This window comes from Corvus cornix, chromosome 3 (assembly GCF_000738735.6).
Source record: "Corvus cornix cornix isolate S_Up_H32 chromosome 3, ASM73873v5, whole genome shotgun sequence".
Taxonomy (NCBI): Eukaryota; Metazoa; Chordata; class Aves; order Passeriformes; family Corvidae; genus Corvus; species Corvus cornix.
In genome coordinates, this window is record NC_047056.1 from 37,961,353 (window position 1) to 37,988,146 (window position 26,794).

General features: G+C 35.6%; 1 protein-coding gene across 1 annotated transcript in view; it reads left to right on the forward strand.

Annotated features, from left to right (window-relative positions):
* Nucleotides 1–26,794, forward strand: part of PACRG (parkin coregulated) — a 215,307-nt gene that overhangs the window by 156,101 nt on the left and 32,412 nt on the right. Inside the window, exon 8 of the mRNA XM_039569209.1 lies at nt 24,069–24,116. Coding sequence (XP_039425143.1) covers nt 24,069–24,116 — 48 coding nt within the window. The remainder of the gene's footprint in view (nt 1–24,068; nt 24,117–26,794) is intronic.

The window sequence follows — 26,794 nt, forward strand, 5'->3', positions numbered from 1 at the left end:
TGTCCAGCTTAAAAGCTTAGCCAAATTTTCATTCTGGAGATGCTAGTGATAACAACTGCTATTCAGAGCCTTTATTTTATTTTTCGGTAATAGATGTCAGAGCTGTTTTATCACACTTTACTGTGATGCTGTGGTAATTGTAGTATAATCCTCTGACAATATTGTGGTATTTCACAGTATGATCTGTAACTGTTTTGAAAAGGTAATATTGACCTACTTAAATATGAGAAATTGAGTCCCTGATATAAATATACCCAACTATTGACTGTGTCAATAATACATCTCTTGTTGTGTACTCCAACCACTAAAGTAGTTTGTTGCTATTATACCTGCCACACTTAATTTCTCCTAAAGTGCAACAGGTACAATATAGAGTAATTTTGTTTCATAATATTCTAAAATAGTACATCCTTTGCTTGTGGGTGGTTTCTAAAGTTTACTCCAGAAATATCTGTTCTATGGTGCCAAAAGTCTGAAAATCCTGTAATTATTTAGAAGGGCACTGTTTAGTAAGTGAAATAGGATGATAATGTTTATGATAGATCAGCAACTTTTCTCTTTTCATTCATCATTTAAAACTGAATTCAGCTAAATATTTTTAAAAGCTGAATTATACTTTATTTTGGTTTTCCTTATTTACAGGATCTATATTTCAGTATCTCATAAATGGAAGCCACATAGTTTAGAAAGCTGGAATTTTTGAGGGTTTTTTTAAATTAAAATCTATGGATTTAATTAGAACATGTTTACCTCAGTTTAGTCAAAACACATATTAGCAATTCTATCGATTTCCTATTTTTCTACCATGTTGTATATCTAAACCCAACCAAATGTACTGTCAGAATGATTTTGATGGGGCATGTGACACAGTAGATAATTACTTCACTTTGCTTAATGCATTAGAAATCCATAAGTAGACATTTGTTTTATGTGAAAAGTGGGCAGCCTATTAGAGGTCAGGAACAAATAACAAAGAGGAATACTCAGTGACAAATACAGACTAAAGAACAAAAGCTAATTAATTCAGAATTTTTATGAGCTGATTATTCATTACGCTGTAGTTGCATGTACTGCACCAGAATTTCTTTTCAGTTGGGTTCACTTGTAAATCAGAGTTTCATTACATTGTTTTCTTCTACTTCTATTTTTCACATACATTGTATGTTAATGTTTTTTGCAGGAAAATGTTATTTGTCCTGTATGTTATTTTTGTAGCATAAAACCACTAACAGAACTGAGTTTAGAGACTAATTCACATTTTACTGTGTATGTCATCAGCATCTGGCACTATAGAAAGATGTTTCTGGACTAAATTGTAGAAACCACCCAAAATAGATATTTCTTCTAGTGCTACATGTGAGTAGTAGCATTTACAAAAAGTAGCACACATTGTCATTCTAAGATGTTAAGCACAGCTAGGTTGGCAGGTCAGTATCTTGCACGGTCATGTACTTGTTTCTAGTGCCAAAACTTGCCAGCAGTAGAATATCAGAAAATCTGAAGCAATACTATTTTTGTCCTGCTAAGCTGTTACCTGTACATCAGAAAATTCTGTGAAGCTCCTGAAGACAGATAACATGAAATCTGATTTTCTATAGGGCTGTCCAACTCCCAGAGGCCCCAGTGACATCAGCGTGTATCTGGCTTCTTAAAATTGCTGGGGTAAAGACAAAAGAAGGAAGAAGCAGAGCATGGCCAGTGGTTTGACACACTAAATATCTGAAAAAATGGCTGCTATATTTTTTTCTGAGAAATCAATATCCCAAGTGCCTTGGTGACAGAAGAATATAGTAGTTACCTTGCAAAAAATGCACATCTCTGCAGAATGATCAAGCAGATGTGCAGTGTTAATATAAATTAGAGAGCCACCTAAAAATCTTGATCAAGATATTTGGCAATGTCATTCTGGTATTTTCCAGTACTAGCAGACTGAGGGAACCATCTAGAAGAGTCTTTCCTCTGTTCTTTCCAACTTTTATATATTACATCCAAATGCTTTCAGTGCTACGTTGTGTTTCAGTTATAGGAGGGCATTCATAGGCCGGTAGCAACCAAGTCCATTTGCCATTCTTCCCATCTTTTGTCTCTCCATTACTTTCCCTCAGTGCATCAGTCCACTTTTACAACTGGACAGCATACAATATCTATAATAACCAGAACTTGATACATTGCTTAAACTATACATTTCATAGTGTATAAATAGTTTAATTAAGCACAATAACAATCTGTTCAGGCAGAGAAGGGACAAATGTAACTCTATAGATTTGATCCAGCCAGAACACCAGTGTGTTCTCAAGACCTGAAGTTCTGAAGTTTTGCTTTTGAAACTAGCGCTCTAAACCTCCCATATTTCTTTAAAAGATAATTTGATTCAAAATTTGAACTTTTTCTCTCCAAAAGAAAGGAAGTTGTAAGACGTTGTACATCACAGCTAAAAGGCTTAGGCACCATGAGCTGTTTTTCTTAGAATCATCATTTGTGGAAAAGTGTACTTGATTAGTGGATCAAGCACAATATTTACTCCCAGAAAACAGCAGGAACTTTTAAGTTTGGGGGTTTTTTTAAATTATAATTTCTAAAAGTCAAACCCTGAAAATTTTACCTCTAAATCTAAGACTCCCAGTCTTCTCAGATGACAGATTTCCTCTCTTTATGTAATCAATTAGGTATGGGTTAACCTGGTTGTCTGATGAAGATCCTTTCATTCTCCATTCATTGATTGCTGTTTCCAATAAGTAACTTTGTCTGTGGAATGCTCCCTTTATGCTGATCCAAAGTAGCTTTATTGTTGACATGTTACAAAATGCTGCAAATATGCCTTTTGGGATAAATATGGGATTCATTTATAATGCAAATATGTGGTGACAGTAAAGTCTTAGTAACACTTTACTTCTCAAAAGTAACTGGAATAATTGTGGGAGTTTGAGGTCCAAAAACCTACTGGTTTCATTATATAGTTTAATTTCTGAAACATACTAAGGAACTGACAATTTAAACATATATCAGATCCAACCTGGTATTTTGGGTAGATGTGCCCTTTGTTTAGAAGTTTTGTCATCTGGAACAAATATACTTTAAAAATAAAAAAATTAATAGAATAAAAAAAGAAAAATTGTTCTTTTAAAAAATGCATAAAAGTTCTCTTAAAATCCAAGAAAACCTATAAATTATTTGCAACCTTCTTAAGATCTCTAGCATTTAAAGGCTGTAATTACTTTCTGAAAATGCAAGAAATGCTGCTCCCACTTTCTATCAGCAGATGATCACTTGTGTTTTTAAAGAAACTTTCCCGTGTTTGCTGAAGAGAAGGAAATAACATAATGTCTGTTTTGTGACTTACTGCTCTTCAGATTCTCTCAGGTTTCATATGAAAATATATTTCAAAAGAATTCACATTTAATTTATGAACAAGTTTTCATTTCCTTCACATTGGGTTTAAATTGTCTTATACTTGCATTTACATCATAACAATTGTGGTGTAAAACACACTATCAAAAAAACATTTTTTTATCTTATGATCTGCTTGCTTTCAACAAAAACTCGTATATTTTCATCTAAATTTCTGAAGTTTCCAAGTTCCATTACAGATTGCTTATTAAAAGTTTACCTTGCCTTTCAATACTTAACAAATGTAAATCATCAAGATTAATGGAATAGCTGTGAAAAAAGAGCTTTGAAAAGAATTCCACAAAGAAGTAAAATCTATTAAATGAGAATTTTTCTGTGGTGTGTTAACAATCCTAGGAAATGTCAAATGCAATAAAAGTGTAGTCAGTTAAAATCAAGCTTTGGGCAACATTCACTTTGGAGTGCATATTAATTTGGAAATTTTACTTGTTTCTAACTGTTCTATTCTGAGCAATTGCTTTCCTCACTGAACCTGTAAGATCATCTATTCATCTGAATAGAAGTTGTCAAAGTACGCAGTCAGGCCCAAAACACAAAAATGTTTATCCCATGTTTTTCTTCTTTGACAGTGTACATGCTTTGTAGAACAGGAAAACTATTTGTTGCAATGGAACTTATTCTAAGGATATCTTTCCTGTTGTTGCCCAGCTAACATTGGTTCATCTTCAAATGCCATCTAACATTTAACACACTTTGGCTGAACTTCATCTATTTCTTCCACTAACAGTTTCAGGTTGTCTGAAAGAAAGAATACATAACAGAGGTTCACAAATTAATTCAGTAGCTACCCCACACTTATTATGAAGGCATGAGTTGATAGGGGAATTTCAGGACGAGATTGCTGGACTAGGATTGTTGTACAGTTTTTCATCATGGACATTACAAGAAATTGTTACTTGGAGTGTTATATGCTTTCTGATTGCCTATATGCATTAGTGGGAGATCAGAGACTTGCCTTCTTGGTCAGAGAGCACAGCGCTTGCAGCTGTCTGAAAAAAAGTGCTGTGCATTAGAACATGTTAAAATAGTGGGGGTACTGTTTGTCAGACCAGGTGCAAGAACAGAAAAAAAATGCACGCTTTGCCAGAAAGAGGAGGAGGATAGACAGAAGAGAAAAAGCCCAAGGAAAGGACAAAAACATTCCTTCTGCTAAATACTAAACTATAGTCATTGGAAAGAATACAAGAGGTTATTCCAGCTCGCTTGTTGACTAAATTGTATGTTCTTCCTACAGATAGTTCCTAAAAAAGAACTGTTCTTTGTTTTCCTATGTATAGACACAGTATCTGTTATTTATTACTATAATCATAGTATGCATAGTTTAAAATGTGGGACTATGAGATAGGCTGTGTTTCTCTTTCTGGTTTGTCAGACGCTAAAAACCCTGTTCCTTATTTATTACCTTCTTTGTGATTTACTAACAAAATTTCTGTCTTTAAACTAGTTTCTTATACGTTGCTTCTACTAGCCTAATCTGTTTCATAAACATTGGACAATATTCTTTCATGCCTTGCATTAAGCCCATATGTTTTTTGTCCGCCATCATTTATTGTTTTACAGATTAAAAAGTTCTCCCAACATTCATGGAAACAGAGTATCTCTAAGTTTTTAGTGTCTGTTTTGTTGAAACACTTTGTCAGGCTTTGGACAGGTGCGAACATCTGTGGCTTTATAAAGCTCATGGCTATCACAGGATTAGCTGTTGTGGAGAGGATCTCAAACTCTCTTAGCTCCTGGAATCTCAATTTACTGCTTCTGCTAGACTACCCACTACCCTCTAGCTCAAGCATGTGTACAGAAATCCAAAACACGAACACATCACTAGGAATTGAAGGCAGTTGAAGGCTGACCTATGAAGGAATCATTCTGACTCCTCTGGCAAAGATCCCATAAGTGATATATAGTGCGGCATTCATGTTTTCCTTTCCTGGTATTTTGCTTAACAGCCACTATACATCTGTGGCTCTGTGCACCACTGCATACTACTGTTTTGATGCAGAAGCACACTGCAATAATCCATGCAGTGTTTGATTATCAGTGAAAACTCTACTTATGCTTAAGAATACTCATAATCTTGAAAGCATTTTATCACAGGGTTGAAGACTACATTCTGACTTTATTAATGCCTTGGAAAAAAAATTCTTTCTATTGTTCTCTGTCAGCAATCCTCATGTTTGCTGACTCCATTAGTAGGATTATGGTCAGGTTACTATTCAGTACAGCACAGGAATGTGTTGCTTTCTTTTGTACTGAAGTATAAAAGCTCTTGTCAATTTTTTTTTAGATTGTGGGCTAAGCAATTTTGCTTTGCAGTTGTCAGAAAAGTGAATGTGTGGCAGAGCTCTTCTTGACAACTGATTATCTAGATATTTGCCAGTAGCCTCGGCAGTAGGTCTTTATGGTTTTGTGTTCATTTGAATGAAGGAGAATAGAACCATAGATGTGATTATTTTTAGTTTGTTTGGGGTTGTTTTGGTTTTTTTTAAAATTCATCTATCTTTCAACATTGCTCTTTAGAACATCAGATGACTTTCACAACTCAAGAACTTTGACAAAATTACATCAAAAGAACAGGTAACTGATGCTGTGCTACTGAAGCTGGGAATAAAGTGTTATACATGCTTTATGTAAACCAAGAGAGAGATTTCAGTCAAAATAGTTCAAAACAGGTGAGAGTTCAGTTCATCCTTTCAAGTAGCTCCTCTTAGGTACACGGGAGAAGAAAAATCTTTAAAGAGTATATCTGATCTCTCAGCTTAAATCAATTGGCCCAGCCCACAGACACAGTTTTGTAGCCTACTCTCTATTAAGAAAGTATATTTTGTGGTTAAAATGGTCTCTTTTTGGAAATTTCTCATATTTAGGAGCTATCTTTTTGCAGCACACTAGAACTCTTTTGTTATTTTAATAGACCTATCAACTCTTTTGTAACTAAAAAGGCTAAAAACATGTCACCCAGAAAGTGTCCTGAGCTTCAAGTGCACTTTTATTATTAATTTACAAGGGAGCAAAAGCAAGGTCAAATCAGCTGTGTAGCAGACAAAGATGCATAGATACAGGAGAGTATCATGGATGAAGGGGAAAAAAAGAGCCGAGCTCAAAAGGAGGCAGGTAGAGAACACAAGAAGGCTTGTTATAACTTTCTGTGAGGTCTGGTTTCTGTGCTTCAGACTGGAGAGATCTGAAGACAGACTACACCTGAGGAGAGCAACACAGCTTTCAGTCATTTCTAGTACGAATCTCATACCTGTGACATCATAGGAACAAATTGATGCTCAGCTCCATTATGCATTATGTGCTTCAAAATAAAAAGGCATTAACTTTGAGCTACAGATGGCAAGGTCACAAGCTAAACTGTGCTCATGCATCAAACGCTTGTGTACTCGGTCATGTTTGCAGCAGTGGGACTCCATGTCTGGTACTAAAGACATGCACTCCATGTATACAGTTCAAGATCCACTGATAAGACCAACGCTCAGCAGCAAGTTCCAATCACCAGGGTAGATTTCTCAAAGAAAAAAAAAGGAACCAAGATGTAATTTTGTTATGAATTTTTAAGCATAACAGACTATGTCTTTCCAATATGAATGCATTAAATATAAATGTATGTCCACCTTTTTCTTTAAAACTCATCCTTTTAATTTTTCCCCTTTTCTTTGTCTTCTTCAAATTTGTCTTGGCCTTGGTTTTTTGTCCCCTCAGTAATTATCTCCGTATCTTACATAATAACTTACTGCAACTCCATAGCTCATACTGACCAGGAAGTCTTCACTGTAAGCCAAATAATTTTACAAAATACAGAATTAACAGTTGAAAAAGGGTCTTGAAAAATTAAGTAGTATTAAGCATGCAGTCATGGGCAGAGCTTTTAAAGGCTTAAGTACCTTATTACAGTAAAACAAGTCTTGACCACATGAAACTAACTGGTTTATACAACACACAAATCCAAATACAGAAATGGTCAATAGTGTTTAGAGAAAAGAAATAGACCATGGCTAGCTCAAAACTTTGGGATTTCTCTGAGGATGAGCTCATCTTTGAATTTCCAGCCGTCTTAGTACTTAGTTTGGGACAATTATTACACCTTTTTTAGGCTTACATTTGAGAAATATACTCTCAGCATTATCTCAGTATAAGTGAAATGTTATTTTCAGCTGTTGTGAGAGCATATTTATTAACTCTTATATTTCCATAGATCTCTCCTTAGGCTAGTCCTGTTATCCAACAGGAGCAATAGCATTTTCCAATTTTTTTGTGACTGCTGAGTCATGTTTCAACATTGAAACTGGGACTTCATTGAGTGAAGATGCAAATTTGTGTAGTTAAAGAACTACAGTTGTAGCCAGACACCTACCTCAGTTTGATTCTCAGAAATGATGCATTCAGAGATATAAATCAGGATTTAAGTGCCATTTTAAAAACTCAGCAGTCAGCTTTATAGGTGCTTTTATATCATGATTTAACACTCAGTGTGTATTGTTTTCTTTACTGTATGAAACATAGTTGAAAGACTTCTAAAATACAGTCATCAGGGAACCCATTCAATACCCTGAATTTAATCTATTCAGTGGCATAATTTGAACCATACTGAAAAAGAGGAAATAAAATGGTGTAAAATTAAAAACCTCCAGTTGTGTTTATCATGCGAAAAAAAAATTAATAAGAAATTACATTTTCATTTGGAAATAATTTGATTTTTAAGTGTATGTTCAAACAGTTGGCAAGCATCTTGCTTTCCAGTAGCTGACAGACAGTTAAGAATATTTGTTACACAAAGCAGTGTGAAAGCTCTCGCTGAGCAACCTGGTACAGGTACTGGGTCCACTAAAGCCAAGTAAGCTGGCTCCAGGAAGCAAACCCTGCAGGAAAGGGAGACAAAGCCTTAGGCAAAATGCCATGATAACTTGTAGAGTTCAGATGCCTTCACAGCATTTGTGTGCCATGTAGTTACTGACAGATACACTAAGGACTAAAAAGAGGCAGGTGTTACCGACAAAGCAGCAGGACAGAGCATCAATGCAGAAAATTTCTATTTAAATGTCTATGCTTTAACAGTAGCAGTTTTGCCATTTGATCGGTAGCTACTGTGAAATGAAAGATAAAATTAATTTTGTCTGCTATTCCTTGATTCTCCAATGAGAAAGCAGCTGTTGCTTTAATTTGGAAGCCTTTTCAGTGATTTAAATGATCATCTGAATCCTGAAGCAGCCTCAAAAGCCTGCCTACTCTCTGAATTCTTGCCATATTTATAGTCCTTTAAACATTGACTGATCTCACAGGGTGCTGCTCCAGCAATGCCAACGATGAAGGGAATGTTGCATAGGCTGGCTCTCCATGGCGTCTCCCCAAAGCCAGCCGAGATGTGTGACAAAACATCTTGTGACCTCTCTGCACTAAACTTCCCACTCTTATGTGACTCTGAAAGAGCAACAGTGGCAGATCTTAGGAAAGAGCTATGTAGTCAAGGTTTGAATGTTCTGTTATCAGGGAATTCAAACCTTGTTAGGTGTTTGGGTCAAGCTGGGTGGAGCTGAGGAATGACAAGCACTCCATAGTGTTTTGTGAATAGATACCTTCTGGCTTTTTGCAGTTGTTTCTTTTAGATTTTTGTACCACCAAATAATGCTTTTACCCACCAAAGGCCTCAGCCTTGCAAGTGCCATTTAAAAAAACAAGAGTTCTTAGAAGATGCTCAGAAGAAGGACCTTTTATTTGAGCAGTCTGTGAAGCAAATTATTTGTTTTTAAAGATCATATTATTAGAATTGCTTAGGATGAGAGGTGGAAAACTCACTATGAGTAATCAGCTAGCAGGGGTGCTTCTTCACCCTGCTCTCCTGTGACCTGGAAGAACACCAGTCCTCCTGGCAGTACGTGCTCATTTTGGACCTGCACTTTTGGCAGGGAGAAGCAAGAGCAGCACAGCTCCATGGATGGGGACAAGCCAGGAGCCAAAGGTGACCCCAGCACAGGCTGGTGATCCTTCCCAGTGGTCACAGTCCCATACAGGATAGCTGGTAACAGGGTCTCCCGGCAGCCACAGCCATCAGTGTCCTGAGGTCTGTGCAGCAGTCCCTGCCAGCACTGAGACTCCTCACAGGTAACCTTGCCTGTTAGTGCATCTAGAGCCCTGATGAGCTCATTTGTTGTTAAGGTGAATTATACGTATCACAATATAGAAAGTGTGAAGTATGATCTACATTTTAAAATCCTGTTGCTACTGCTGTTTGTACATTCATGTCACAGAATCACAGAATTTTAACTAGGCTGGAAAACACCTTTGAGATCATGGAGTCCAACCTATGAATGTCACCTTGTCAACTAGACCATGGCACTGAGTGTCACATCCAGTCTTCTTTTAAACACCTCCAGGGATGGTGGCTCCAGCACCTCCCTGGGCAACCCATTCCAATGCCCAATCCATCTTTCTGTGAAGATTTTTTTCCTAATGTCCAGACTACTATTATGTGGGACTACTGACACACTCTTGCAGTAACTTTCAGTAGCTTAATTTGATTTAAAGTGGAAATTCCAGTAATCTCAATTTTGTAGCGTCAGGTGGAACAGGGAAGGAAATATGACAGACCATAAGAGGTACAGCCTGTTGCAGTTTGCTTGCTGTTCTTTAATACCTATTTGTTCCCTATACTATTTCATTATATCAAATAAGCTCTTCACCTTAAATATAAAAGATATTTATTCATACAAAGGGCAGCAAGAAGTAGCTAATAAAGATAGGCACAAATAAGACATTTTCAGTGATATATTGTATGTGTAGTTACTTGTTCTCTATTTGATTCTGTTTTGATAGATATTATGTCCCATATTTAAACCCTGTATTAAACTGATCTGTAGCTTTTCCTTACCTTCCCTGATTTCCTCAGTTCTTTGGGTTTTTATCTCTTGACTTTTCTTAGTATTTGAAAATTCAGTAGGCACTCAGAGGGAAGAAACAACATCTCTGGATTTTCAACTTACTGTTTGTGCTGGGTATATCATATAATGATCTATAGCTTAATTAAGTCAGAAACAATTACTATGGCTGTCTAGTATGACTTGCATATAATTTTATTTATACGACTTGATTATAAGAATTGACTATATCATAATGTCTACGTTATCTTCATGGCCAGCCAGCAAGGGCATTTCCTCACTCATATTGTGGGAAAAGGGCATGCTGTTCCTGTCTGTCAGTGACAATGGCTGGGCTACTGTGTTCTGAAAACTTGTGTGATTCAGATTCAGTGAAATTCCCTGTACAGTGGGTACCTTCATAATTGCAACTTTCTTTTCTTGTCATGCAAAAAAAGCCATTTACAGACTTAGAGAAGCACTAAATGGAGTTCTTTAAAGGATTAATAAATCATGAGATCTATGAGAAGTATAAAGGATGCAGAACTATTTTCTCAGTATACACCTAAAGCTGTCATGACTTAGCACTCAAAAAACAAAGTCCCAAAGAGAGTACAATAGGAGTAAAAGTTAGAACATTCCTTATAGTTAATTAGTAGAAAATTCAAGTCAGTTTAATTCAAGTCAGTGAAAATATGAAACAGTTAATTTCTGATGTAAACTTCTATATGAAGCCATCCTTGGGACAGGCAAGCACCAGAGCAGATTGTCCACAGGTGCTCCAGAGTCTCCATTCTTGGAGGTTTTTGAGACCTAACTAAACAAAGATCTGAGCAGCCTAATCTGATCTCATAGCTGATCCTGCTTTGAGCAGGAAGGAGGATGAGAAACCTGCTCATGTCCTTTCCAACTTGAATGTCTTGTGATTTTCGTGACTCAGACAATTTTCTTTGCATCAGGAAAAAGCCCACCACAACATATTTCACACCAAATGTAACTCTGAATTTCTTGTGGATATATGCTCCACAGCATTTTTATTTTGGAATAAAATATCAAATAGAATTGACAACTGCCTAATGCAAAAAAATCAGACCACAGCTTTTACTGAAGGGTAATGTCAAAGCTCTGCATTCCATATGGATGTCACCAAAAGGAGTTGTGATTTCATCAACACAGCTGCTAGCTTTGTAATGACATATGGGAGTAACTTTTTTTTGATGACTGTTCTTACAGCAATGTTTCCTCTACCTTCTGCGTTTTTCCTGACATCATGACTTTAAATATGAGCCCAATTTAAAAAGCAGTAGTAATTTCTGACACTTTTTGTATTTGTGTTAGCAATCTGATTTATCTCTAGAATTAACATTGTGTCAAATCTACTATTTCCTGAAGAACCAGATATAACTTTAATTTATTCTGTAGTTGTGAGACAGATATTTTATTCTAGGATCCATTTTGTCTTGTACAGTTCAGTGTGGACTTAGACTTTTATACACACCCAGATGAGTGAAAGTCTTTGTGGACTTCACTTCTACAGGATAGATTAGGGAAGAAAAGTAATTATGAGATAATAATATCAAGGACCTAGCAAGGATAACAAGGATCTTTTGTATTGATCTTACCTCAAATATAATATCATTATATCAAATCAATAAATATGATGACAAATGCATAATAACAGCGTAATAACTTTCCATATGCTATGCTATATTTAATGTCATCTTGGGCTATGTAGGAGTTCCTGAACTAAGAAAAATCTGTACAGAGACAATTTGTTACAAACAGAAAAGGCCTCTCTACAGAAGTGGGTCTGTGATCTTTGATTTGTGAGGAACAAATCAAGTATTGCAATTTTGGGGTGGGGGGGTTTAAATGGGAAAATATAGTTTGATATTTTATTTTCTTGACAGGCTTAATATCATACTACTTGAATTATCATCCTTCAATAGGTATTTTTTACTGCAAGAAGATGAAAAAGAGAGATGTTACCTCTGCAATTTAAAGCAGTATATTTTTTTCATTAAGGTTTTTTTTAGTGTATATTAACAACCCCTGTTAGTGGACATAAGACTTTTATTTTTTTTACTGAGAAGAAGCAGATGCGAAAAGCAGGCTTGGTTTACAGCTAATAAGAGCAAGAGTCTGTCTTAATTCACACACAATCCCTTTGCAGGTTCAGTTACTAGGTGAGGCTCTGGGATAAATATTGCATACTTCTTCTGATATCCTTCTCTTATGAAAATAATCTAGGTGAATTTAATGAAAGTAGTAAATAGTGAAACATGAAGTATTTAATGAAGCAATTGATAATATACATAATTATTAACATTGGTTTAGGTAAGAGTTTCCTATTCTATTCTAGTATGTAAAATTTGGTGACTGTAAATACTAACATTGCATTTAAATTAGTAGCAGAAAAACAGCTTTCAATGGAAAAGCTAATTTATGTAAGACTGATACACACTTTTAGAATACAAAAATTTTGTTAAACAATTGCACTTACAATTTTATGGTATACATTTTATTTGTATGGAGTTTTTGCTTTGATAAAAGAATGGTGTGCATTGACATATTTGTATTATGCTGAGATCTACTATAAATCTTGATAAGTTGTGAAAGCTGCATCCATTAAGTTATCTTCCATAACTGAAGGTGAACAAGCAAATATCCAATCACTGCTCTAATAGGACGTCATATACCTAGCATTTTCTTTAATTTTTATTTTCTGTACTCTGTATAGTAGTCATTAAATAAAACCATCTCAAATTCCTTGTTGGCTAGTTCATGGTCAGAGAGCAAAACCACCTAATGTTATCAGTCAGAGTGAAAATAGTGAGAGAATGCTTTTCAAAAGCCACAGATGAGAAAGCCTCTTGAATATAGGAATGCTGAAATATGCAATCAACAGCACGGATAGGAAGATGTAAACTGACATAATAAATGAATAAAATAGATGCTGTATCAATGAACATAAGTTTAAAAATTTCAAATTTAGCTATCAAAGTTCTAACTTTTGAGAGGGTATGGGGATGGGGGAAAGTAGTGTTGTACTAAATATAAACTTTTTACTTCAAAAATAGCTCTATATATTGTAAACTCATGCAAAACCCTTAGGTCATTATGCAGTATCACAGTGGATGTCAAACAAGTTTCAATTCAACCAAAATACACATTAAAAGAATGGAAATCTTTCTCCAGAAAAGAAAACAAATGTCAATAAAAATTCAGCCCCTATCAGGGATGAGGTCAATTTCATTCCTTCCCTGGGACATTCCTTCTTAACTCCTGGCAACCCTAACTCTTGCAGCTCTTGCATCACTCATTAAGACAGTAAAAAGTCTGGCTATTTTCCTTAGTCCCCACACTCCTTTATGGTGCAAAGAGGAAGAGCAGTTTATCCATATAAAATGGCTCTTTTCTAGTATTTTTTTTCTAGCTGGGTCATAAGAGGTCTTCAGAAGGGTCCAGTAACATGAAACACTAACAAATGCATTTCAAACAGTCCAGAAAATGTTGCATAGCACCCAAAATTTTTGCACTATTTTAGCTGAGCAGTAGACTTCACTGACTGGTTTAACAGCTATGTAGTTTGCCCTTGCTATCTGCAGTCACTGCAGTCACTACCTCCTACAGCACATTTATTTAAATTGGCTGTTCTAAATGACACTGCCCTAAGTTCCCTTCACCAATGTCAAGAGAGACTTGTAAGCTCACCTTTCTCTGCAGTAGTTTCTTCATCAGTTTCTTTGTGGAAGAATCTTTATCCCCAGTTGACACCTGTAAGAGCATTATGTGATAAGGAGTCAAAGGCGGCCTCTGGGGAGCTGGAATTGAGGTTGAAGGTCTCACATTAAAAAAGTCATTTACTTCTGGTTTAGTTTTGCTCTTAGGCATTATTCACAGTTTTGCTCTGTCTTCAAACAACAGGAGCAGTGGCCCCACTAAAAGAAAAGAAATCTGAAGCTATTGAATGTGCTTAGAGTTAGTAAATATTAACTTGGGCTTTCAGGAGTCAATTCACAGTGTGTCGTTAAAGCAAGAGAGCCCCCACTTTTCATTGCCATCGCCTTATTGTTGCTGCACTTTTTTATTTTTTTTTACCAGACAAGGTATTTCTAATAATACTTTTACACAGCATATGGTTTTGTATGTCGCTGGAGTAAACTTCTTCCTCAGTTGATTATTGTTGTGCCAAGTTGTTTTTTATTGGTACTAATAAATATACAATTAGTGTTTACAAGAAAATACAGAAGAATATTTGTTTGAATACTTTGTAGTTTTGGGACAGACAAGTGAAACTTCAGTATGTATTTTAACATATCTCGTGCATATCCAGAATAGGTTTGCAAAAATCACATACTCAAGATTTGATTGATCTCACAGGAATGTCTTATCGTATGCTTTTAATTATGGAAATATCAGTGTATTGGCTTTATCAACTTCACATTAGAGGATTTTTTCACCATGTATTTCCTTGTATTATTTTCAGCTTTTTTACTTCTCAAGTAACATAAAACGGGATTTATATAAGTAAGGCTTATGTGGCAAATAAGTAGGACAGGGAATAGTCATCACTGACAGAAGTGTTTTGATAAGAAGGGTAAATGCATGTCTAAAAAAGGAAGCACACAATAGTTACTGATTTCAAAGGGATTTTTTTTCTCTCATTGTAAATTAAATTTAACCCAAATAATTTAAGCCTTCAAGATAGCAAAGAGTTAAAGTGGACATAACTTACACACTGAGAAATTTTTGTTATTCTTTTTAATTTTCAATTAAACAAAGGGCTGTTAAATATTTTTAAAGGGCAAATTTAGCACTTCAGTAACACTGACTCAGAATAAAACAGTCTTCTCAAATTAATTTCAGTAGGAATTTCTGTTCTATTCTAATATAATCTCAACATATTGTTATCAGTTTCTTTCTTTTTAAGGTGTGCATAAACGTGTGCAGCTATGAATGACAGAATAGCTCAGCCACCTATAGATTATTGTGTGCTAGTCATGGTCTCTACAGTCATTACCAGTAACACAGCTACAGGCCTAAAAGTTCCACTGGCTGCTGGCTAATATTTGGGAAATGTCTGCACTGTAGCAGCACACTGGGTTGTCTTCATTAAGGCCAAGCCCACTGGAAGCATGAAACAGTCCAGAGACAAGCAGATGAGTATAGCTGAATCTGGGGTCTCTCAGTTGGGTTCCACTGCCCTGTGTGGACATAACCAAGTGATCTTATTTGCCACTGTAGATATTGCTAATGAATTCCCCTAAAATGCCCCCCTTACGTGGTTGCCTATGTGACTAACTTTATAGGCAACCATATTTCACTAAGGACAGTTACAGTATTTGCTATGAAAACTTAAGTGTTTGTGTGCTTGAAGAGTCACTGTTTAAATGCCTATGGAATTTAAGAAAAAGGAAAAGATCTTATCAAATTAGTTCTGTCATATTGAAAACTTCAGCTTTAAAATATCTTTGTTTATGCCTCTGCATTTGACTTTCTCAGGTGAAATTTTACTGTAAAAAACAGAGCATCTTTTTTCTGAGATAAGGAAAAGAAAAGAAAAGAAAGCCAAACAAGTCATATTCTTTTTCATATTTTCTTAAGGTTTCTTTTTTTCCTATTTCACAAAGTGGTCAGCCTAGACCTTGTTTATTCAGGGGCTTGCCCAAAGCAATGCAGGCATCCTTCTGCTGTGCTTGTCAGGAAAGGATATTTTAAAGAAAGAAATAAAAAGTCGATTTAATAGCAAAGAGAGATCTTCACAAGTATCTTTCCCTTTTACTCCTTTAGTAAAGCAAAGAACTCTCCAATTACAGCTTCTACTATTATTTTCAGAAGTTTCAATATTATGTGATAACCTGGTATTACAGTGTCTTTTGTCAGAGCACCAGAAAAAGCTTTGAAAAACATTAGCCACGGTTAGAATTTCTTGTCATTTTCACTTGCAGTTTTGATATCATTATAAAGTACTACAATTTTTTCTTCTAAATGGCTCATAGTATGAAACTTTTATTCTGCTTTTTCCTCCAGTTACCCTGTAGGGTGGCATGTTTTTAGTGAACACAGGCAGAGAATCTGTGCTGTGCACAGGAGTGATCAGGTCAGCTCCAAAAGGATTTTATGGGCTAGTTTTGTCCATTTTATAAGTAGGCTTGTGGTTACCCAGTAGTTAATGTCTAGCATAAATATGGGCTGTTTCCTAGAAGAGAAGTCCTTTACTACCACCTGCCCTCTGTCCCAGACACCAGTTATTCATTCCAGCCACATTCTCAGCACTGGCTCATGGGGTCACGCAGGGAGTCAGATCAAAGCAATGGTGGGGATTATAACTAACAGGTCTCTTGGATTAGGTTTCATGTACTGATAGGAATATGAGGATTTGTTCCTTGTGTGTGTATGTTCTTTTCTTCCTGTTATATTTCTATACAGATTCTTCAACATAAAGTCTCTGAGCTCTCTAGATCAATACAGGAAGAAATTGCTATTAGTGAACACAGGCAAAGAATCTGTGCTGTATGCAGAAGTGAAGCTGTTTTACTTTGCTGTATTCACAACAGGTGCATTTGCAGGCACTTTCTATACTAGTTTAGGGACTTCCTATGCAGAGGGAAATAGTTCTTTGCTTCCACAGGGAAAAAAAATCAAATTCTATGATTTGGAATGGAGTTGATTGAAAAGATAAGCAATCCTAGTAAGATTCTACTATATAAGCAGTTATAAACCCAATGGCTAATGAAAATGAGTTTTTAAAGAGTGTTTTCCAAATGTTTGTATGCAAGCTTAAGTTGAAAACTTAGGGTCTGTTCAGTTAAATAAAACCCATGCTCTCTGGATTGGGATCATATTCTTCTCTCTCCTTTTCTTTTCTTTTCTTATCTTTTCTTTTCTTTTCATAGGGTGAATAATTGCTTAACTAGGATATCTGGCTTCTGACTTTTAAAAAGGAAATGTTATTGCTTTGGAGAACAATTCAGTACATTTAAAGTGCTGCTTTCAAAGATATGCTAAAATCTTGATGAGATTAGTTACTTCTATTGGAAATTTTTGTACTAATTACCAAACAAATGATCTGACTCAGCTGCAGTAGTCATTACTAAAGAAGAACAAAAATTTTTTTTTTACTCAGTAGATAAATGGAAAAAATTGAAGAAAACTTATTTGAGAATGAATTAGATACTGGTTTAATCAAGTCAACATGTTTCATTTCAGTGTAAAATAATATGAAAAAATCCAAAGTAATGGAAGCTATGGACTTTTCCTATGCACACTTGCCAGACAGGGTGCACAAGGAATTTATATTATTACCTATTTCTAACAGTCCCTGTTCATTATAGACCAGAAACTCAGCCTCGGTTCTCTCAATTATTCTGAGCCAGCACATTACAAGGAAAAGTAAGATGATCTGAGCTTAAAGGTTACTCTGAAGAGTATATTTCTCTCATACTGTTCTGCAATCTCTTCATTGATATGTTACTATCAAAGCCAGACAAATTAAATACTAGATTCAGAACTTCTGCTCAAAAACTGTCATGAATAGGTGACCAGAGTTCACAAACAGTTCAGTGACAGCTCATCAAGAACAGAAAATGGTGTTCAGTGTTCCAGGGAAGGGTACCCTTGCTACTGAGCATGCTTGAAGAAAGGGGATGTCCCTTTCACTGTCCAGTTATGCTGTACAAAACTGTTTCACCAGAATCTGTTCAGCAATTTCATTATAAATATATAACTTGTTTCTGGATGACCAAAACTGAGGTTTTAAGTCCAATATATTGTCAGAACCAGAAATTAGTGCCTTTGTCACTGCTCTGTTAATGAAGTTATTACAATGTTGGAAAATGAAAGTTCTGGTTAAACAACTCTAACTGCTGGGTTTTAAATAGGATTTTTCTATTATTCAATAACTACACTTTTCCTAAGTTCAATATCTACCAGCTATTTTGAAAACATTTTTATAGTTTCCTTTATCTGCTATAATTTCCCTCCCTATGTTTGATCTGTGCTTCTCATAGTTTCTTGACCTTGTCTCATGTTGATGAAGCTACACCCTTTCAGTGTGTACCACTATTTATTTTATGTTGCTCATTTTAAAGACACCTCGACCTAAAATTAACATTTTTTTGCTGGACGCAAGGCCATGCCTCTGTGGGATTCCTCAGGGCAAGAAACACAAGTAGATTATCCAATTTGATTTCTATTTGTAGCTAAACACCATATTCTATGCAGCCTTGTCAAACACACAGATACTCAGATACAGGGCTGGTTCTCTGGATACATGATTCTGTATCTCCACTTCTGCCTGCATGGTTTGTTGAGGACTAATTCTGACAAGTACGATAGATCCAAGCCAATAACCTTTGATACAGTGGTGATCCTTAGTCATAAAAATAGTCTCTTGCAAGCAGCTAAATAAGATTGAAAAAAAACATCACTTATTCAATGCTGGGTGGCAGATAAAGTGAAATTCAGGATATGAGATACTTATCTTCAATTACAGATTATAGGGCATGTTAGGCCAAGTTACCCCAACAAGCACAGAGTGCAAATTTTGTTTTGCTGTGCTGCCAGCAATCACTGTACCATGGTGGTAGTAAAAAGGTGGCATTTGAGAGAAAGACCAGTTGGTATATCTGCTGTTATGTGCCTGCACACATCTTGGGAGAGGCAGCAATAATTGTATTTAGGACTTACTCAGATACTGGCCAATGGAAACAGCTATGAAAATGCATTCAAGTAATGCATCTCCTGGTACTCCACTCACACACAGTCCCAGAGTGGTATTATTAATTTTTTCACCTCTGGCAGCACCCTTCAGACTCAATAACAGAAGGAAAGTTGTAGCAGTTTTATGTGTTTTCATTTCTATCCATCTGCCTTTCAGCAATTAGTGACCGTGGGGGATACTCTAAAACCCAGCAATGACAAAACAGGCCAGGGTGATGGTGGACAATAAATAAATTTTCAATGTACTGTAGAGAACAAAAATAACTAATTCAACTTGGGTAGACAAAGCCTTTAAAGACCTAAGAAAGCCATAGGCCCCCATGCACGCATCTGGTGTCACTATTTTTGAATATTTCTTGGCTTCAGATTACCACAATAAAACACAAACTTTTTTGAATGCAGTCTACCTAAAGCAAGCAATAAAGGATCTTGGAACCTGTAGGAACTGATACATGAAGAAGGATCATATGAATACTTTTGAAAAGGCAAGGCTTCAACTTGCAAGTATTTGAATTTCATTCACATCAAGGAGAGATTGATACCATGGTGCTATAATGATGAGTGAAAGGATGAAATTTAAAAAAAGATACATGAGACTGGAATTAGGGAAATACTCCCTACTGTTCTGATATTTCAGTTTTCAAAAAATTCTCTTGAAGGAAAAATCACCTAGAACTTCCAAAACTAGGAGATAGACTTTGGAAAACTTAGCGGGGAACAAGTTACTGAGATCTGAATAAGTGAATTGCCCCTTCTCTATCCTTACTTCTGTTAAAATATTTCTATATAAAAGTTTTTCTTTAGACACTAAAAGGGGAAGTTTTCAACTTTAACAAGCTAATATGATCTCTATAAAACCTATCATTATAAACTAAATTGTTTAACAGGGGATATAGCACTAAGTATGCTTTAAAGGAAGGTTTAAATGTTAAGCCTAAGGACTGTTTATGTTACCAGAAAGTCATCAAGAATGGAGCATATTTGAAGCCTATGCCTGTGAAAGAAGCAGAACTTTTTTTTAACAATGCTTAAAATATGTCAAGTCAAAACTCAAGAACCTTTAGCACCATTATACAGCATCCAGAACATGCTACCGTGTTCCAAACAGTTGGTCACAGCCATCCCCATCAAAAGTCGGCTCCAGAGAGTAATACCTTCAATATCTGGGTTGAGGTGGTAGTTTTATTGTCATTATAACTTTTTTGGTTCACTAAGAACACGAAAATTAAAAAAATTGAATAAATGATAAAATTACAATTTTGTGCAGAAGCAAAACCAAGACATTTCAGTGTAATATCAAATGATAGAATACTTTATATTATTGTCAGTTACTTGATTTATTCCTCAAAATGACAATATTATTTTAATAAATAAATGAAACACAAGATTATGTTTGGCTTTTATGTTTAATTAAATTTCATGTTGGCTCCAAGAGATCTGCAGGATGAAAAAAAATGTCATAGATGTTTCAAAGAACAATTGTAGAAGGTAATGTTTACACATCTTTTATGTTAGATTAGGAGAAAAATTCTCTGATGATTGATGATATAAAGATAATTTCTGTTAACATTGTAAGCTAGTAGCAGCAGCTTGTTTTCATACTACCAAGGAGTTTACCTGAGCTCCATGCAGCTTATAACAAAACGATAATTTCAATTTTGATCTTCAGAGAAGTGAGCTCCGTTAAGTACTAAAGACTGTCATTGCTGTAATGTTTGAGACTGCAGAGATTTGCAAAGGTTTCCTCCTCCCACAGGCTTTGGCTATATTTGTCAACTCAATGAAGACTGTAGGGTGAAACCTGAGGAGTGCTGATCCCATGTATCTCCTGCTGACATCAGTAGGAGCTTAGCACCTATCAGCATCAAAGGGTTTTGTGACTGCAGCTGACTCTCAATAACGTAAAACAATTAAAAATAATAGCAAATGGGACAAAACCCAAATGATACAATAGATACTGGGAAAAGTTTTAAAGATATCCTAAAAATTCAGGATCATCTTAGTTTTACAGTTTAGCATCTCAGTTGTGACCAGACTGTGTCAGGAAAACATGATACAGAATTAAATTCTGAATAAAAGGCCAAGTAAATTGTATAATGGTGAGAGTGGCTGTAATCTACATAAAAATTAACATAAAGTCAATCTAAAGTAACACTGTGATAGAAATCAGCATTGTGTGTCTCTTGTGTCTTTACTTTTACATTTAAATGATGTGCACCCATGATTAACATTTAGGCTTTTGCTTTCTGTCCACCACCAAATCTATTTGGTCTTTGACCCCGGAATGATTTTTTGCCTGTCTGTAGAGCTTTACACAATGGAGGTTCTGAACCATAAGGGAAGCTCCAGTGGAACACATAAAGAATAGTAAATAGCAATATTTACGTTATCAAGGCCATAGTCCCCACATACGCTTCTCTAAGGATTCTAAGCGTAAGTGTCCATTTGTCAGATCTTCGTTCTTTCTGCCATACTACTTCTCAGCCTTAGCAAGATGTTTGTTGCAGTGGTCTGGTGTGTTTATTAGCTTAATCTGAGTGGTCTGGATTTACTTTGGAGGAAGCTGATTGAATGTCACCCGCCTATTTTAGAGTTGACAGAAAGGCTTGGCATATTTGCACTTGCTTGTGCCTGGAGTCAGTGTAGTTAGGACTTGTTCTACTCCCATACTATGCTTTGATATCTTTTCATATGAACCCATGCAGAAATACTAAATTTATTTGTCCTCAGGAGAGTCAGGAGTCCAGAAGCCCTAAAGATAAGAAATCACGACAGAGACACTTTCTAGTCATAATAAAAACATAGCGAAGCCTGATTATAAGTGGAATTGCAGTTGCAATACCACAATAAAACTGAAGTATGAAAATGAATTACAGGAAGTCCAAGAACACAGATGAGACCTCTAAATTATGATGGAATAAGTCAGATTTTGCCACAGGGCATAAGCACCAACCTGCAGTTTCCTTTGAAAGCTACTGCAGATGCCAGGGCTAACAATAACTCAGTAACTGAAAAGGCTTTTCAACTGTACAGTATCCAATGTATAAAATCAGCTGAGATCTCTCTGAAGTGGATTGTGTCTCATTTTTACTGCCAGCTAGCCTTTCAGCCTTTCAAATGTTCAGAATGCATTGCTATGGAGAAAATCACTGAAGCATGAGCTGCCATATGAGCTTTTAAAGTTCTGTTCATTACTTCCCAGTCATGGCCACTGTTTTTCCTTTTCAGAAAGGCAACCTATAATCTCTATCACTATCTTGTATAATCAGCCTTCCATGCCCTCTTCTTCCTTATTTCCCTCTTTCCTCCCACTTTGTTTTCTGTTTGCTGAGACGTCTTCAAACACAGGACTATGTGTTCGTGTAACCACTGTGCCAAAAGTTGTAGAGAAGTCTACTGGCTTACAGATATGCAGCTTCACAGTGAAATATCAAGTGTTACTGCAATGTCGACCTAACTGGACATCCATGACTGCCAACTTCATAGGATAGACTACTGTGTTGTTAATGTACCTTACAAACATAAAAAGTTGATTTGGGATATAATTAATCAGGTGGTTTAGGTTTTGGGGGGTTTTGGTGGTTTTTTTGTTTGTTGATTCTTTTATCTAATCATATGGTGGAATTGCAATGACACCCAGCTAATTTTCTAAACACATCTTACACTGCAGATTCCCTTCCAGAGGGACCAGTGATACAACAGGACTGGAGCTATAGCCCAATTTACAGTAAACATACAGTCCTGAGGAAGTTTCTCTATGCCTGCAAGAAATTATTCATCATGAAATAAAATGAACTATTCATTTGCAAGCAGCTAATCTGTACTATCAGCTGTCTGCATGGCTGAGTAAAGCCTCCTCGTGTAGGTATTGGTAGCATCACTTTTCTGGGAAGAGCCAGGCTTGTTCGTGTAGGTATATGTGATATTATTAGCCTGTGTGAAAATTATTCCTCTTTAAACCATTAAGTGAGGCCAGGAATTTAGGTAATTGGAATTACTTTTTTTTTTTAGGTCTTCTTGTTAATTTTTAGTGTATAAGCTATTTCTTCATAGGTTCAGCACAGTGGTGTAATACGCTGAAACTGTTATTGTGCCACTTGTATCTGTTTTCATGTTTGTAACTAAGAGATATGCCAAAGATGTATGGCTCCTTACTGGATATATCACTGCAAACATAGATTTAGCTCCGCTAAATTAGTAAGAATGACTAATCATTCGTTTTCTGGTCCATTAATCAAATACATTTTCTTTGTTGAAAGCCTCTTCTCACAATCACTACCTGTTTTAATAAGATCTATAGCGACAATCCTGAAATTTCCCCAGTCTAAGAGAATTTGCACATTTTAAGAAAACTTTTCAGGTCAGTGGGATTCCAACAAGGGTCAGAGTCTTTCTACGAGGGTAAGTAGAACTCATCCCAAAGTAATACTGGTGTAAATATTTAAGTGTCTGTGACACCCTCACTTTCAAGATGGACAGTGAGATTATTTGCCAAAGGACTTACTCATCAAATCGGGAGGGTGAAGAAGTGATTTGAAATTAATATGTGCACTATACAGTGCAATTTGTTGCATTGTTTGTTGCACTACTTGTGAAATAACATTTTTCATCATGTCTTCAATCTTTATATTCTGCCTAAATTTCATTACCTCTGAGATGGATATACAAGAAAGGATAATGCTGAACCAGAAGAACTGGATCATTTAAACTTAAATCCAAGACTTAGAGTCATCAACAAAAAATAAGCACAACAATCAGCTGAATTGTGTAGATGTGTTGTTCTAATAACAATTTTTATCAGCTCTAAATTGGACCAAAAGTGGAAGGCAACTTGGAGGAATTGCAGGAATGCAGTTCAGTTAGTCAGATCAGAAAGATCCTAAGCGCATCGTGAATTGGCTCCAATGGTATTTACCATAGTTTCACAGCAGTTGCACAGATTAGACCTGGATAATTTTTGAATGTTTCATTCACACAAAAGAGCAATTTCAAAGTCCTTTACCAAAATTTGTGAGATCATTGTTCATATAAAGTAGCTGGGCATACACAAGAGAATTTAATATTCTGGACTGTTTTGTTCTACAGATGACATGAGCCAAGGTCTCCTTTCTCTGATCTTGATGGGCTGCTCAGGTAAATGATAAAGATCTAATGAATTAGAGTAAAGACTAATAGCTAACAGATGTACAGACGCTATCCACTCTATTAATTAATGCTGCTGTACATTATGTGGAACTAATGCAAATTACTGTCTGCAGAATGTTTACAGATTGGAATTGTGCTTAGCAACTTGGTGACAACCTCAGTGTAAGTTTTTCCAATATATTAGGAAAATGCTGTGAAGGAACTAGTAAGGTACAGTCACTGTGACATTTCTTCATGACCTTTAGGTTCCAGTCAGTTCTCCTTGTTTAAGAAATTTTTCGTTCAGTTTCAGTTGGTTAAGGCTGCATTTTATCATTACTTTTAAACAGGTAAGACAATACTGATTTTTTTCTACAGTTAAAAATTATAACCCCAGAAAATTAGTATTGCTGATAAAATGGTCTTCAGTCTCAAAAGACTTATTTAATTAAGTATATCTATAATTAGAGATATAAACTGTGACACTTTAAAAACTCATACTCTGGTGCCAATACGTCCTTCAGTGTATGTCAAGTTTTACAGACAGCTAAAATTTCTTTTTTCATTCACTTCTCAAAGATGATTTGTCCAAATATTACAGCGATTTGTTTATTTTGATATTCAAATGATTTTAGACTCAAACTAACATTTAAAGGACACTCAATGATGAGTTGCAAATTGCAACTGAAATGAGTCTTGTTTAGTTGATAGTTTAGTCATCAACTGGTTGTCTCTTTTACATAATTGCTATGCATGCTGGAATAGAAATCTTCTCAATTTATTTCTTTTCATAATACAAAAATACATTTAAACAAATCAATTGTTGAGTTTGGCCAGTGTTTAACAATTCCCTGTATTCAGCTCAAACACTTGAGCTGATTCTTAAGGCGAAGAAAAGAGAAATATTAGTAGTTAAAAGAGGAAGAGTGAGAAAGGAAGTATACTTCACCTGAAGCTCAGAAGTTAGGTGTGATATGTACAAGACAGTGAGAAGTGATAGAATCAGTAGCAGAAATTACTACAAATTTGGTGTAAACTTGTGTTTATACCACACACGTGGTATAATACGTGATACCATGATATTTAGATGCTGTGTTTAAGCAGTGCCATTTTTAATGCCTCTTGTAAAAAATATTTTCACATCCAATAACCAAAGCCAAGCTTACTTGCTGTTTCAGGGAGTCAAAGTCTTCTTTAACATGTTCCTAAGTGTGAAAATAATTTTTTTCATTCTCAGCGTAAAAATAGATACATCTGCTCAGTAGTATTCGTGAGCAAGTTTTAAGCAGTAAAAAAAATAAGCATTTTTATTTTGCAATGAGGTCTTTACTCCATGTTGTGTATCACTTATGGAATTAATTTTGATCATTAAAACTACCTTCCAGTCATTTGTATTAAGTACAGTATTTTAATATTTATTATTTTGGTTCTTGAAACAGCTGGTTTATCGGAGACTTCCACTCTGAATTCAGGGTTTCACAGTATTATTGGGCTACTATGAACTGAAATAAAAGCAAACAAAATCTAATCTGCTACAATATCAAAACTGCTGCAGTGTTTATGACTCCACTTGATCTCTGGTAAACAGTGTGTTAAATTTTTATTTAACATAGCCAGAAATTCCCGAAGCCTTTGCCAGGATTGTAGAAGGGAACAACCACTTGAGGTTTGGACTGCCTGCAATCATGTAATTAGCTTAACTGAATACCAGAAGTTCTGAGATGAGGTTATTTATGAACTAATTGACAGTCTGCACTGGTTTACCATAGGAAAGAGGAAAAGATAACCTAACAGGAGAAAAAGCTACCCTTAAAATGGAACTATTAGAGCAATGAAATTACTCGGTTTGCATATTTCCAGTCTTCTTGAATTTATGGTTCCCTTGCTGGGAGAAATTTAACCACTGTCTGCTGAGGAAATGTTTGAGGTTTTTTTTAAATTCTTTTGTGTCAGCATCCAAGCTTCCCTCATAGTACATTGCTTAACATCTCTACATTCTGGTTTTAAACATGGTAAACAGCCTTTCACACCTAATCAAACAATTGTCCTGATCAAATTCTCTTTCCTACTCAAACATCTGTCAACATGTTTAATATAAGAGATTTCAAAATGTTTGTAATCAGGGTCAGCTCGGGATCATAAACAAGTTTTAACTTTGCTCTTCCAAAGCTTCTTGTGTTCTGGTTTGTTGTCCATATAATAAGGGTAGTGGCACATTATTTCCTGTCAGGGCAGTTCTGAAAATAAGCATAACAAGATCTATGAGCATTCAAAAGAAAAGGATCTTTGTATTACATGGGTAACTCTATGATATTTATTAGCATTTATAATAATTTGTAATAACAATTCTTTGTTTTTAGAGTCTTGGGTGAAAACATTATTACTAATAGGTCTCATTTGCAATTTTCAAAAAAAAGAAACAACAAAGCTCTTGTTTTCATATAGCTATTTTCAGTAACTTGGATATGGTATGCATCCTTGCATACCTAACGCCTGTTGTCTTCCAATTTCTTTGATTGTAAAGGTCATCATCAGCATAAATTGAACCATAAGTAATAAGATTTAAAGCTGGGTAAGTTGAATCAGTTGACAGTTAAAGAGTTTAAAATAGCCTACTATAGCTTCTAGTAGCTGTGTTGCAAGCAATACACAGGATTTCCTCCATGCTGCTCCTCAGCTGAACCCAA